The sequence below is a fragment of the Biomphalaria glabrata genome, chromosome 1, assembly GCF_947242115.1.
Source record: "Biomphalaria glabrata chromosome 1, xgBioGlab47.1, whole genome shotgun sequence".
NCBI classification, from domain to species: Eukaryota; Metazoa; Mollusca; class Gastropoda; family Planorbidae; genus Biomphalaria; species Biomphalaria glabrata.
Window position 1 is genome coordinate 78327776 of NC_074711.1, and position 11171 is coordinate 78338946.

Genomic DNA, 11171 nt, shown 5'->3' on the forward strand with positions numbered 1-11171 from the left:
TTGGTCCTGTTAGTCTATATGTGTGTTAACTGCACTGGTTGTATCAAGCCTCTGTGTGAGAAATGGGATTGGTCCTGTTAATCTGTATGTGTGTTAACTGCACTGGTTGTATGAAGCCTCTGTGTGAGAAATGGACTTGGTCCTATTAGTCTATATGTGTGTTAACTGCACTGGTTGTATTAAGCCTCTGTGTGAGAAATGGGCTTGGTCCTGTTAGTCTATATGTGTGTTAACTGCACTGGTTGTATGAAGCCTCTGTGTGAGAAATGGACTTGGTCCTATTAGGCTATATGTGTGTTAACTGCACTGGTTGTATGAAGCCTCTGTGTGAGAAATGGACTTGGTCCTGTTAGTCTATATGTGTGTTAACTGCACTGGTTGTATGAAGCCTCTGTGTGAGAAATGGACTTGGTCTTGTAAGTCTATATGTGTGTTAACTGCACTGGTTGTATGAAGCCTCTGTGTGAGAAATGGACTTGGTCTTGTAAGTCTATATGTGTGTTAACTGCACTGGTTGTATTAAACCTCTGTGTGAGAAATGGACTTGGTCCTGTTAGTCTATATGTGTGTTAACTGCACTGGTTGTATGAAGCCTCTGTGTGAGAAATGGACTTGGTCTTGTAAGTCTATAGGTGTGTTTACTGCACTGGTTGTATGAAGCCTCTGTGTGAGAAATGGACTTGGTCTTGTAAGTCTATATGTGTGTTAACTGCACTGGTTGTATTAAACCTCTGTGTGAGAAATGGACTTGGTCCTGTTAGTCTATATGTGTGTTAACTGCACTGGTTGTATGAAGCCTCTGTGTGAGAAATGGACTTGGTCTTGTAAGTCTATATGTGTGTTAACTGCACTGGTTGTATGAAGCCTCTGTGTGAGAAATGGACTTGGTCTTATTAGTCTATATGTGTGTTAACTGCACTGGTTGTATTAAGCCTCTGTGTGAGAAATGGGCTTGGTCCTGTTAGTCTATATGTGTGTTAACTGCACTGGTTGTATGAAGCCTCTGTGTGAGAAATGGACTTGGTCTTGTAAGTCTATATGTGTGTTAACTGCACTGGTTGTATGAAGCCTCTGTGTGAGAAATGGACTTGGTCCTATTAGTCTATATGTGTGTTAACTGCACTGGTTGTATTAAGCCTCTGTGTGAGAAATGGGCTTGGTCCTGTTAGTCTATATGTGTGTTAACTGCACTGGTTGTATGAAGCCTCTGTGTGAGAAATGGACTTGACTCCTGTTAGTCTATATGTGTGTTAACTGCACTGGTTGTATGAAGCCTCTGTGTGAGAAATGGGCTTGGTCCTGTTAGTCTATATGTGTGTTAACTGCACTGGTTGTATGAAGCCTCTGTGTGAGAAATGGACTTGGTCCTATTAGTCTATATGTGTGTTAACTGCACTGGTTGTATGAAGCCTCTGTGTGAGAAATGGGCTTGGTCCTGTTAGTCTATATGTGTGTTAACTGCACTGGTTGTATCAAGCCTCTGTGTGAGAAATGGACTTGGTCCTGTTAGTCTATATGTGTGTTAACTGCACTGGTTGTATGAAGCCTCTGTGTGAAAAATGGACTTGGTCCTGTTAGTCTATATGTGTGTTAACTGCACTGGTTGTATGAAGCCTCTGTGTGAGAAATGGGCTTGGTCCTGTTAGTCTATATGTGTGTTAACTGCACTGGTTGTATGAAGCCTCTGTGTGAGAAATGGACTTGGTCCTGTTAGTCTATATGTGTGTTAACTGCACTGGTTGTATCAAGCCTCTGTGTGAGAAATGGGATTGGTCCTGTTAATCTATATGTGTGTTAACTGCACTGGTTGTATGAAGCCTCTGTGTGAGAAATGGACTTGGTCCTATTAGTCTATATGTGTGTTAACTGCACTGGTTGTATTAAGCCTCTGTGTGAGAAATGGGCTTGGTCCTGTTAGTCTATATGTGTGTTAACTGCACTGGTTGTATGAAGCCTCTGTGTGAGAAATGGACTTGGTCTTGTAAGTCTATATGTGTGTTAACTGCACTGGTTGTATGAAGCCTCTGTGTGAGAAATGGACTTGGTCCTATTAGTCTATATGTGTGTTAACTGCACTGGTTGTATGAAGCCTCTGTGTGAGAAATGGACTTGGTCTTGTAAGTCTATATGTGTGTTAACTGCACTGGTTGTATGAAGCCTCTGTGTGAGAAATGGACTTGACTCCTGTTAGTCTATATGTGTGTTAACTGCACTGGTTGTATGAAGCCTCTGTGTGAGAAATGGACTTGGTCCTGTTAGTCTATATGTGTGTTAACTGCACTGGTTGTATGAAGCCTCTGTGTGAGAAATGGACTTGGTCTTGTAAGTCTATATGTGTGTTAACTGCACTGGTTGTATGAAGCCTCTGTGTGAGAAATGGACTTGGTCTTATTAGTCTATATGTGTGTTAACTGCACTGGTTGTATTAAGCCTCTGTGTGAGAAATGGGCTTGGTCCTGTTAGTCTATATGTGTGTTAACTGCACTGGTTGTATGAAGCCTCTGTGTGAGAAATGGACTTGGTCTTGTAAGTCTATATGTGTGTTAACTGCACTGGTTGTATGAAGCCTCTGTGTGAGAAATGGACTTGGTCTTGTAAGTCTATATGTGTGTTAACTGCACTGGTTGTATGAAGCCTCTGTGTGAGAAATGGACTTGGGTCCTATTAGTCTATATGTGTGTTAACTGCACTGGTTGTATTAAGCCTCTGTGTGAGAAATGGGCTTGGTCCTGTTAGTCTATATGTGTGTTAACTGCACTGGTTGTATGAAGCCTCTGTGTGAGAAATGGACTTGGTCTTGTAAGTCTATATGTGTGTTAACTGCACTGGTTGTATGAAGCCTCTGTGTGAGAAATGGACTTGGTCCTGTTAGTCTATATGTGTGTTAACTGCACTGGTTGTATGAAGCCTCTGTGTGAGAAATGGACTTGGTCTTGTAAGTCTATATGTGTGTTAACTGCACTGGTTGTATTAAGCCTCTGTGTGAGAAATGGACTTGGTCTTGTAAGTCTATATGTGTGTTAACTGCACTGGTTGTTGAAGCCTCTGTGTGAGTAATGGACTTGGTCTTGTAAGTCTATATGTGTGTTAACTGCACTGGTTGTATGAAGCCTCTGTGTGAGAAATGGACTTGGTCCTGTTAGTCTATATGTGTGTTAACTGCACTGGTTGTATGAAGCCTCTGTGTGAGAAATGGACTTGGTCCTGTAAGTCTATATGTGTGTTAACTGCACTGGTTGTATGAAGCCTCTGTGTGAGAAATGGACTTGGTCTTGTAAGTCTATATGTGTGTTAACTGCACTGGTTGTATGAAGCCTCTGTGTGAGAAATGGACTTGGTCTTGTAAGTCTATATGTGTGTTAACTGCACTGGTTGTATTAAACCTCTGTGTGAGAAATGGACTTGGTCCTGTTAGTCTATATGTGTGTTAACTGCACTGGTTGTATGAAGCCTCTGTGTGAGAAATGGACTTGGTCTTGTAAGTCTATATGTGTGTTAACTGCACTGGTTGTATGAAGCCTCTGTGTGAGAAATGGACTTGGTCTTGTAAGTCTATATGTGTGTTAACTGCACTGGTTGTATGAAGCCTCTGTGTGAGAAATGGACTTGGTCCTATTAGTCTATATGTGTGTTAACTGCACTGGTTGTATGAAGCCTCTGTGTGAGAAATGGGCTTGGTCCTGTTAGTCTATATGTGTGTTAACTGCACTGGTTGTATGAAGCCTCTGTGTGAGAAATGGGCTTGGTCCTGTTAGTCTATATGTGTGTTAACTGCACTGGTTGTATGAAGCCTCTGTGTGAGAAATGGACTTGGTCCTATTAGTCTATATGTGTGTTAACTGCACTGGTTGTATGAAGCCTCTGTGTGAGAAATGGGCTTGGTCCTGTTAGTCTATATGTGTGTTAACTGCACTGGTTGTATCAAGCCTCTGTGTGAGAAATGGACTTGGTCCTGTTAGTCTATATGTGTGTTAACTGCACTGGTTGTATGAAGCCTCTGTGTGAAAAATGGACTTGGTCCTGTTAGTCTATATGTGTGTTAACTGCACTGGTTGTATGAAGCCTCTGTGTGAGAAATGGGCTTGGTCCTGTTAGTCTATATGTGTGTTAACTGCACTGGTTGTATGAAGCCTCTGTGTGAGAAATGGACTTGGTCCTGTTAGTCTATATGTGTGTTAACTGCACTGGTTGTATCAAGCCTCTGTGTGAGAAATGGGATTGGTCCTGTTAATCTATATGTGTGTTAACTGCACTGGTTGTATGAAGCCTCTGTGTGAGAAATGGACTTGGTCCTATTAGTCTATATGTGTGTTAACTGCACTGGTTGTATTAAGCCTCTGTGTGAGAAATGGGCTTGGTCCTGTTAGTCTATATGTGTGTTAACTGCACTGGTTGTATGAAGCCTCTGTGTGAGAAATGGACTTGGTCTTGTAAGTCTATATGTGTGTTAACTGCACTGGTTGTATGAAGCCTCTGTGTGAGAAATGGACTTGGTCCTGTTAGTCTATATGTGTGTTAACTGCACTGGTTGTATGAAGCCTCTGTGTGAGAAATGGACTTGGTCTTGTAAGTCTATATGTGTGTTAACTGCACTGGTTGTATGAAGCCTCTGTGTGAGAAATGGACTTGGTCTTGTAAGTCTATATGTGTGTTAACTGCACTGGTTGTATGAAGCCTCTGTGTGAGAAATGGACTTGGTCCTATTAGTCTATATGTGTGTTAACTGCACTGGTTGTATGAAGCCTCTGTGTGAGAAATGGACTTGGTCTTGTAAGTCTATATGTGTGTTAACTGCACTGGTTGTATGAAGCCTCTGTGTGAGAAATGGACTTGACTCCTGTTAGTCTATATGTGTGTTAACTGCACTGGTTGTATGAAGCCTCTGTGTGAGAAATGGACTTGGTCTTGTAAGTCTATATGTGTGTTAACTGCACTGGTTGTATGAAGCCTCTGTGTGAGAAATGGACTTGGTCCTGTTAGTCTATATGTGTGTTAACTGCACTGGTTGTATGAAGCCTCTGTGTGAAAAATGGACTTGGTCCTGTTAGTCTATATGTGTGTTAACTGCACTGGTTGTATGAAGCCTCTGTGTGAGAAATGGGCTTGGTCCTGTTAGTCTATATGTGTGTTAACTGCACTGGTTGTATGAAGCCTCTGTGTGAGAAATGGACTTGGTCCTGTTAGTCTATATGTGTGTTAACTGCACTGGTTGTATCAAGCCTCTGTGTGAGAAATGGGATTGGTCCTGTTAATCTATATGTGTGTTAACTGCACTGGTTGTATGAAGCCTCTGTGTGAGAAATGGACTTGGTCCTATTAGTCTATATGTGTGTTAACTGCACTGGTTGTATTAAGCCTCTGTGTGAGAAATGGGCTTGGTCCTGTTAGTCTATATGTGTGTTAACTGCACTGGTTGTATGAAGCCTCTGTGTGAGAAATGGACTTGGTCTTGTAAGTCTATATGTGTGTTAACTGCACTGGTTGTATGAAGCCTCTGTGTGAGAAATGGACTTGGTCCTATTAGTCTATATGTGTGTTAACTGCACTGGTTGTATGAAGCCTCTGTGTGAGAAATGGACTTGGTCTTGTAAGTCTATATGTGTGTTAACTGCACTGGTTGTATGAAGCCTCTGTGTGAGAAATGGACTTGGTCTTGTAAGTCTATATGTGTGTTAACTGCACTGGTTGTATGAAGCCTCTGTGTGAGAAATGGACTTGGTCCTATTAGTCTATATGTGTGTTAACTGCACTGGTTGTATGAAGCCTCTGTGTGAGAAATGGACTTGGTCTTGTAAGTCTATATGTGTGTTAACTGCACTGGTTGTATGAAGCCTCTGTGTGAGAAATGGACTTGACTCCTGTTAGTCTATATGTGTGTTAACTGCACTGGTTGTATGAAGCCTCTGTGTGAGAAATGGACTTGGTCCTGTTAGTCTATATGTGTGTTAACTGCACTGGTTGTATGAAGCCTCTGTATGAGAAATGGACTTGGTCTTGTAAGTCTATATGTGTGTTAACTGCACTGGTTGTATGAAGCCTCTGTGTGAGAAAGGGACTTGGTCTTGTAAGTCTATATGTGTGTTAACTGCACTGGTTGTATTAAACCTCTGTGTGAGAAATGGACTTGGTCCTGTTAGTCTATATGTGTGTTAACTGCACTGGTTGTATGAAGCCTCTGTGTGAGAAATGGACTTGGTCTTGTAAGTCTATATGTGTGTTAACTGCACTGGTTGTATGAAGCCTCTGTGTGAGAAATGGACTTGGTCTTATTAGTCTATATGTGTGTTAACTGCACTGGTTGTATTAAGCCTCTGTGTGAGAAATGGGCTTGGTCCTGTTAGTCTATATGTGTGTTAACTGCACTGGTTGTATGAAGCCTCTGTGTGAGAAATGGACTTGGTCTTGTAAGTCTATATGTGTGTTAACTGCACTGGTTGTATGAAGCCTCTGTGTGAGAAATGGACTTGGTCTTGTAAGTCTATATGTGTGTTAACTGCACTGGTTGTATGAAGCCTCTGTGTGAGAAATGGACTTGGGTCCTATTAGTCTATATGTGTGTTAACTGCACTGGTTGTATTAAGCCTCTGTGTGAGAAATGGGCTTGGTCCTGTTAGTCTATATGTGTGTTAACTGCACTGGTTGTATGAAGCCTCTGTGTGAGAAATGGACTTGGTCTTGTAAGTCTATATGTGTGTTAACTGCACTGGTTGTATGAAGCCTCTGTGTGAGAAATGGACTTGGTCCTGTTAGTCTATATGTGTGTTAACTGCACTGGTTGTATGAAGCCTCTGTGTGAGAAATGGACTTGGTCTTGTAAGTCTATATGTGTGTTAACTGCACTGGTTGTATTAAGCCTCTGTGTGAGAAATGGACTTGGTCTTGTAAGTCTATATGTGTGTTAACTGCACTGGTTGTTGAAGCCTCTGTGTGAGTAATGGACTTGGTCTTGTAAGTCTATATGTGTGTTAACTGCACTGGTTGTATGAAGCCTCTGTGTGAGAAATGGACTTGGTCCTGTTAGTCTATATGTGTGTTAACTGCACTGGTTGTATGAAGCCTCTGTGTGAGAAATGGACTTGGTCCTGTAAGTCTATATGTGTGTTAACTGCACTGGTTGTATGAAGCCTCTGTGTGAGAAATGGACTTGGTCTTGTAAGTCTATATGTGTGTTAACTGCACTGGTTGTATGAAGCCTCTGTGTGAGAAATGGACTTGGTCTTGTAAGTCTATATGTGTGTTAACTGCACTGGTTGTATTAAACCTCTGTGTGAGAAATGGACTTGGTCCTGTTAGTCTATATGTGTGTTAACTGCACTGGTTGTATGAAGCCTCTGTGTGAGAAATGGACTTGGTCTTGTAAGTCTATATGTGTGTTAACTGCACTGGTTGTATGAAGCCTCTGTGTGAGAAATGGACTTGGTCTTGTAAGTCTATATGTGTGTTAACTGCACTGGTTGTATGAAGCCTCTGTGTGAGAAATGGACTTGGTCCTATTAGTCTATATGTGTGTTAACTGCACTGGTTGTATGAAGCCTCTGTGTGAGAAATGGGCTTGGTCCTGTTAGTCTATATGTGTGTTAACTGCACTGGTTGTATGAAGCCTCTGTGTGAGAAATGGGCTTGGTCCTATTAGTCTATATGTGTGTTAACTGCACTGGTTGTATGAAGCCTCTGTGTGAGAAATGGACTTGGTCCTATTAGTCTATATGTGTGTTAACTGCACTGGTTGTATGAAGCCTCTGTGTGAGAAATGGGCTTGGTCCTGTTAGTCTATATGTGTGTTAACTGCACTGGTTGTATCAAGCCTCTGTGTGAGAAATGGACTTGGTCCTGTTAGTCTATATGTGTGTTAACTGCACTGGTTGTATGAAGCCTCTGTGTGAAAAATGGACTTGGTCCTGTTAGTCTATATGTGTGTTAACTGCACTGGTTGTATGAAGCCTCTGTGTGAGAAATGGGCTTGGTCCTGTTAGTCTATATGTGTGTTAACTGCACTGGTTGTATGAAGCCTCTGTGTGAGAAATGGACTTGGTCCTGTTAGTCTATATGTGTGTTAACTGCACTGGTTGTATCAAGCCTCTGTGTGAGAAATGGGATTGGTCCTGTTAATCTATATGTGTGTTAACTGCACTGGTTGTATGAAGCCTCTGTGTGAGAAATGGACTTGGTCCTATTAGTCTATATGTGTGTTAACTGCACTGGTTGTATTAAGCCTCTGTGTGAGAAATGGGCTTGGTCCTGTTAGTCTATATGTGTGTTAACTGCACTGGTTGTATGAAGCCTCTGTGTGAGAAATGGACTTGGTCTTGTAAGTCTATATGTGTGTTAACTGCACTGGTTGTATGAAGCCTCTGTGTGAGAAATGGACTTGGTCCTGTTAGTCTATATGTGTGTTAACTGCACTGGTTGTATGAAGCCTCTGTGTGAGAAATGGACTTGGTCTTGTAAGTCTATATGTGTGTTAACTGCACTGGTTGTATGAAGCCTCTGTGTGAGAAATGGACTTGACTCCTGTTAGTCTATATGTGTGTTAACTGCACTGGTTGTATGAAGCCTCTGTGTGAGAAATGGACTTGGTCTTGTAAGTCTATATGTGTGTTAACTGCACTGGTTGTATGAAGCCTCTGTGTGAGAAATGGACTTGGTCTTGTAAGTCTATATGTGTGTTAACTGCACTGGTTGTATGAAGCCTCTGTGTGAGAAATGGACTTGGTCTTGTAAGTCTATATGTGTGTTAACTGCACTGGTTGTATGAAGCCTCTGTGTGAGAAATGGACTTGGTCTTGTAAGTCTATATGTGTGTTAACTGCACTGGTTGTATTAAGCCTCTGTGTGAGAAATGGACTTGGTCTTGTAAGTCTATATGTGTGTTAACTGCACTGGTTGTTGAAGCCTCTGTGTGAGTAATGGACTTGGTCTTGTAAGTCTATATGTGTGTTAACTGCACTGGTTGTATGAAGCCTCTGTGTGAGAAATGGACTTGGTCCTGTTAGTCTATATGTGTGTTAACTGCACTGGTTGTATGAAGCCTCTGTGTGAGAAATGGACTTGGTCCTGTAAGTCTATATGTGTGTTAACTGCACTGGTTGTATGAAGCCTCTGTGTGAGAAATGGACTTGGTCTTGTAAGTCTATATGTGTGTTAACTGCACTGGTTGTATGAAGCCTCTGTGTGAGAAATGGACTTGGTCTTGTAAGTCTATATGTGTGTTAACTGCACTGGTTGTATTAAACCTCTGTGTGAGAAATGGACTTGGTCCTGTTAGTCTATATGTGTGTTAACTGCACTGGTTGTATGAAGCCTCTGTGTGAGAAATGGACTTGGTCTTGTAAGTCTATATGTGTGTTAACTGCACTGGTTGTATGAAGCCTCTGTGTGAGAAATGGACTTGGTCTTGTAAGTCTATATGTGTGTTAACTGCACTGGTTGTATGAAGCCTCTGTGTGAGAAATGGACTTAGTCGCCCAAGTTGATGTGGACTTATTAATAAAAGCTTCATAAAGGATTAGTGTCTGTTATACTATCTTTCCTCCATATTTAAAATTATGCAAAAATTGGACTGCGCTGTTGTTTTTTAAATTAATAATTTTACTTCAAGCAAGCCTCCATTAAACTTTCCGTGACACACAGGATCTCGACAACAGTGTGAATCAAAGGTCATTACTTTCGTGGTCAGCAGTTTTTTTACCATCTCAACAAGATGTCAGTCACTTATTAGAGCCTATTCCACTAACCCATCTTATAATTAATGTGAATGAAATATGCTACATGTTTTACAAGGTTGAATGAAATATATTCTTTACAATACAAAGCTACACACATAATAAATCAACTTCATGTCTAACAATTGTAAAGCAATAAACTGTAATCTTTCAGATTCAAAACCAACAGGGTTTTAAATGAACCTCTGGCAGTATGTGTCTTCGTGTTGCTCCTGTCACTGACTCTGCACGCCTATATACCAGTCAAGTATGCTGTCGTTAGTAAAAACAATTCTCACAGTATCACTGAGAGTCGGCTCGCCACAAGTCACGTGTCCCTCTTTAACGCGCTGACATCGACCTCTATGTAAGTTAGAAACATACATGTTTGACTTGAAGAAATGTGTTTATGTATTAATGTATGTGGATAACATTTTTGGGGGTTAAGAAAAGACTTTTCAACAAAAAAGATATCATTAAGTATGTCTCTTTATTATCCATGTCGGCTTTTTGTTAGACTAACACTCAGTGGCGTAGCTAAAGTGGCCGAGGATAGGGTCCAAATTTGAAAATCCACCCTGGCTCCCATTTGAGAGGGCCCCCCAAATGAGTGTCCGAAATTTGTTTTTACATTAAATATTACGCCATTATCTTATGTCATGATGGTGAATGTCAAAATGCAGGGGCCCCCAAATCCCTAGCTACGTCACTGCTAACAGTTATGCCCCAGAAATTGTCACGAACAAGTTTTTGTAGACCCAACACTGTCACTCATAATACCATAGATTTAAACCCAATGCCTATTTACTTCTTAGTATCATCAGGTCAATATAATGATTTCTATAATCTTCTTACAAATGTAGTTTTAATAAAATAATTATAATCATACACATCAAACAAAATAAAATACATTGTACAAAATCTACATATCTACTTTCGACTACTTATACTCTTTTACATTTCCTATGTATCCTATACAAAACTTCTATAATGTAGTAGCATGTACATGTATGTACATGCAACAATGATATACAATTCATTACAAATAGATTTGTTCATTGTACATATTATGTGTTCTAGGATTTTACATGTGATGCTGGTCTGTAGGTACTGGTTAGGTAAGTAAGCTGTTAAAAAATCACAACAAGATTAATTGGATTGTTATTTCTTTCACCACTTTAGGTACTTGTTGATGTACACGCCCCTGATATTAGGCACCATCTCAAACCTCGTCATGTGTGTAGCCCTGCGACGCCACGCTCTAAACATGCGCCGCTCCTCGGCCACCCCTGGGACAAGCAAACGAAGAGACAGTCAAATGAGCACCGGGATCCTGGTCTCCACCTTTCTCTTCTTCACTCTGTCTCTGCCTTCTAATGTCAACCAGCTGGTCTCTTTACACGTGGACAACTATGGCGCTCTCAAGGCAGAGCAATATCTCTATCAAACGTAAGTTATGTCCCCTTCCAC

General features: G+C 41.0%; 1 protein-coding gene across 2 annotated transcripts in view; it reads left to right on the forward strand.

The window, feature by feature from the left end:
• The window catches only part of LOC129923916 (proto-oncogene Mas-like), a 47615-nt gene that overhangs the window by 30296 nt on the left and 6148 nt on the right, over positions 1–11171 (forward strand). For both annotated transcript variants that reach the window (XM_056016986.1, XM_056016994.1), the window contains exons 5-6: positions 9877–10068; positions 10884–11150. In XM_056016986.1, coding sequence (XP_055872961.1) covers positions 9877–10068; positions 10884–11150 — 459 coding nt within the window. The remainder of the gene's footprint in view (positions 1–9876; positions 10069–10883; positions 11151–11171) is intronic.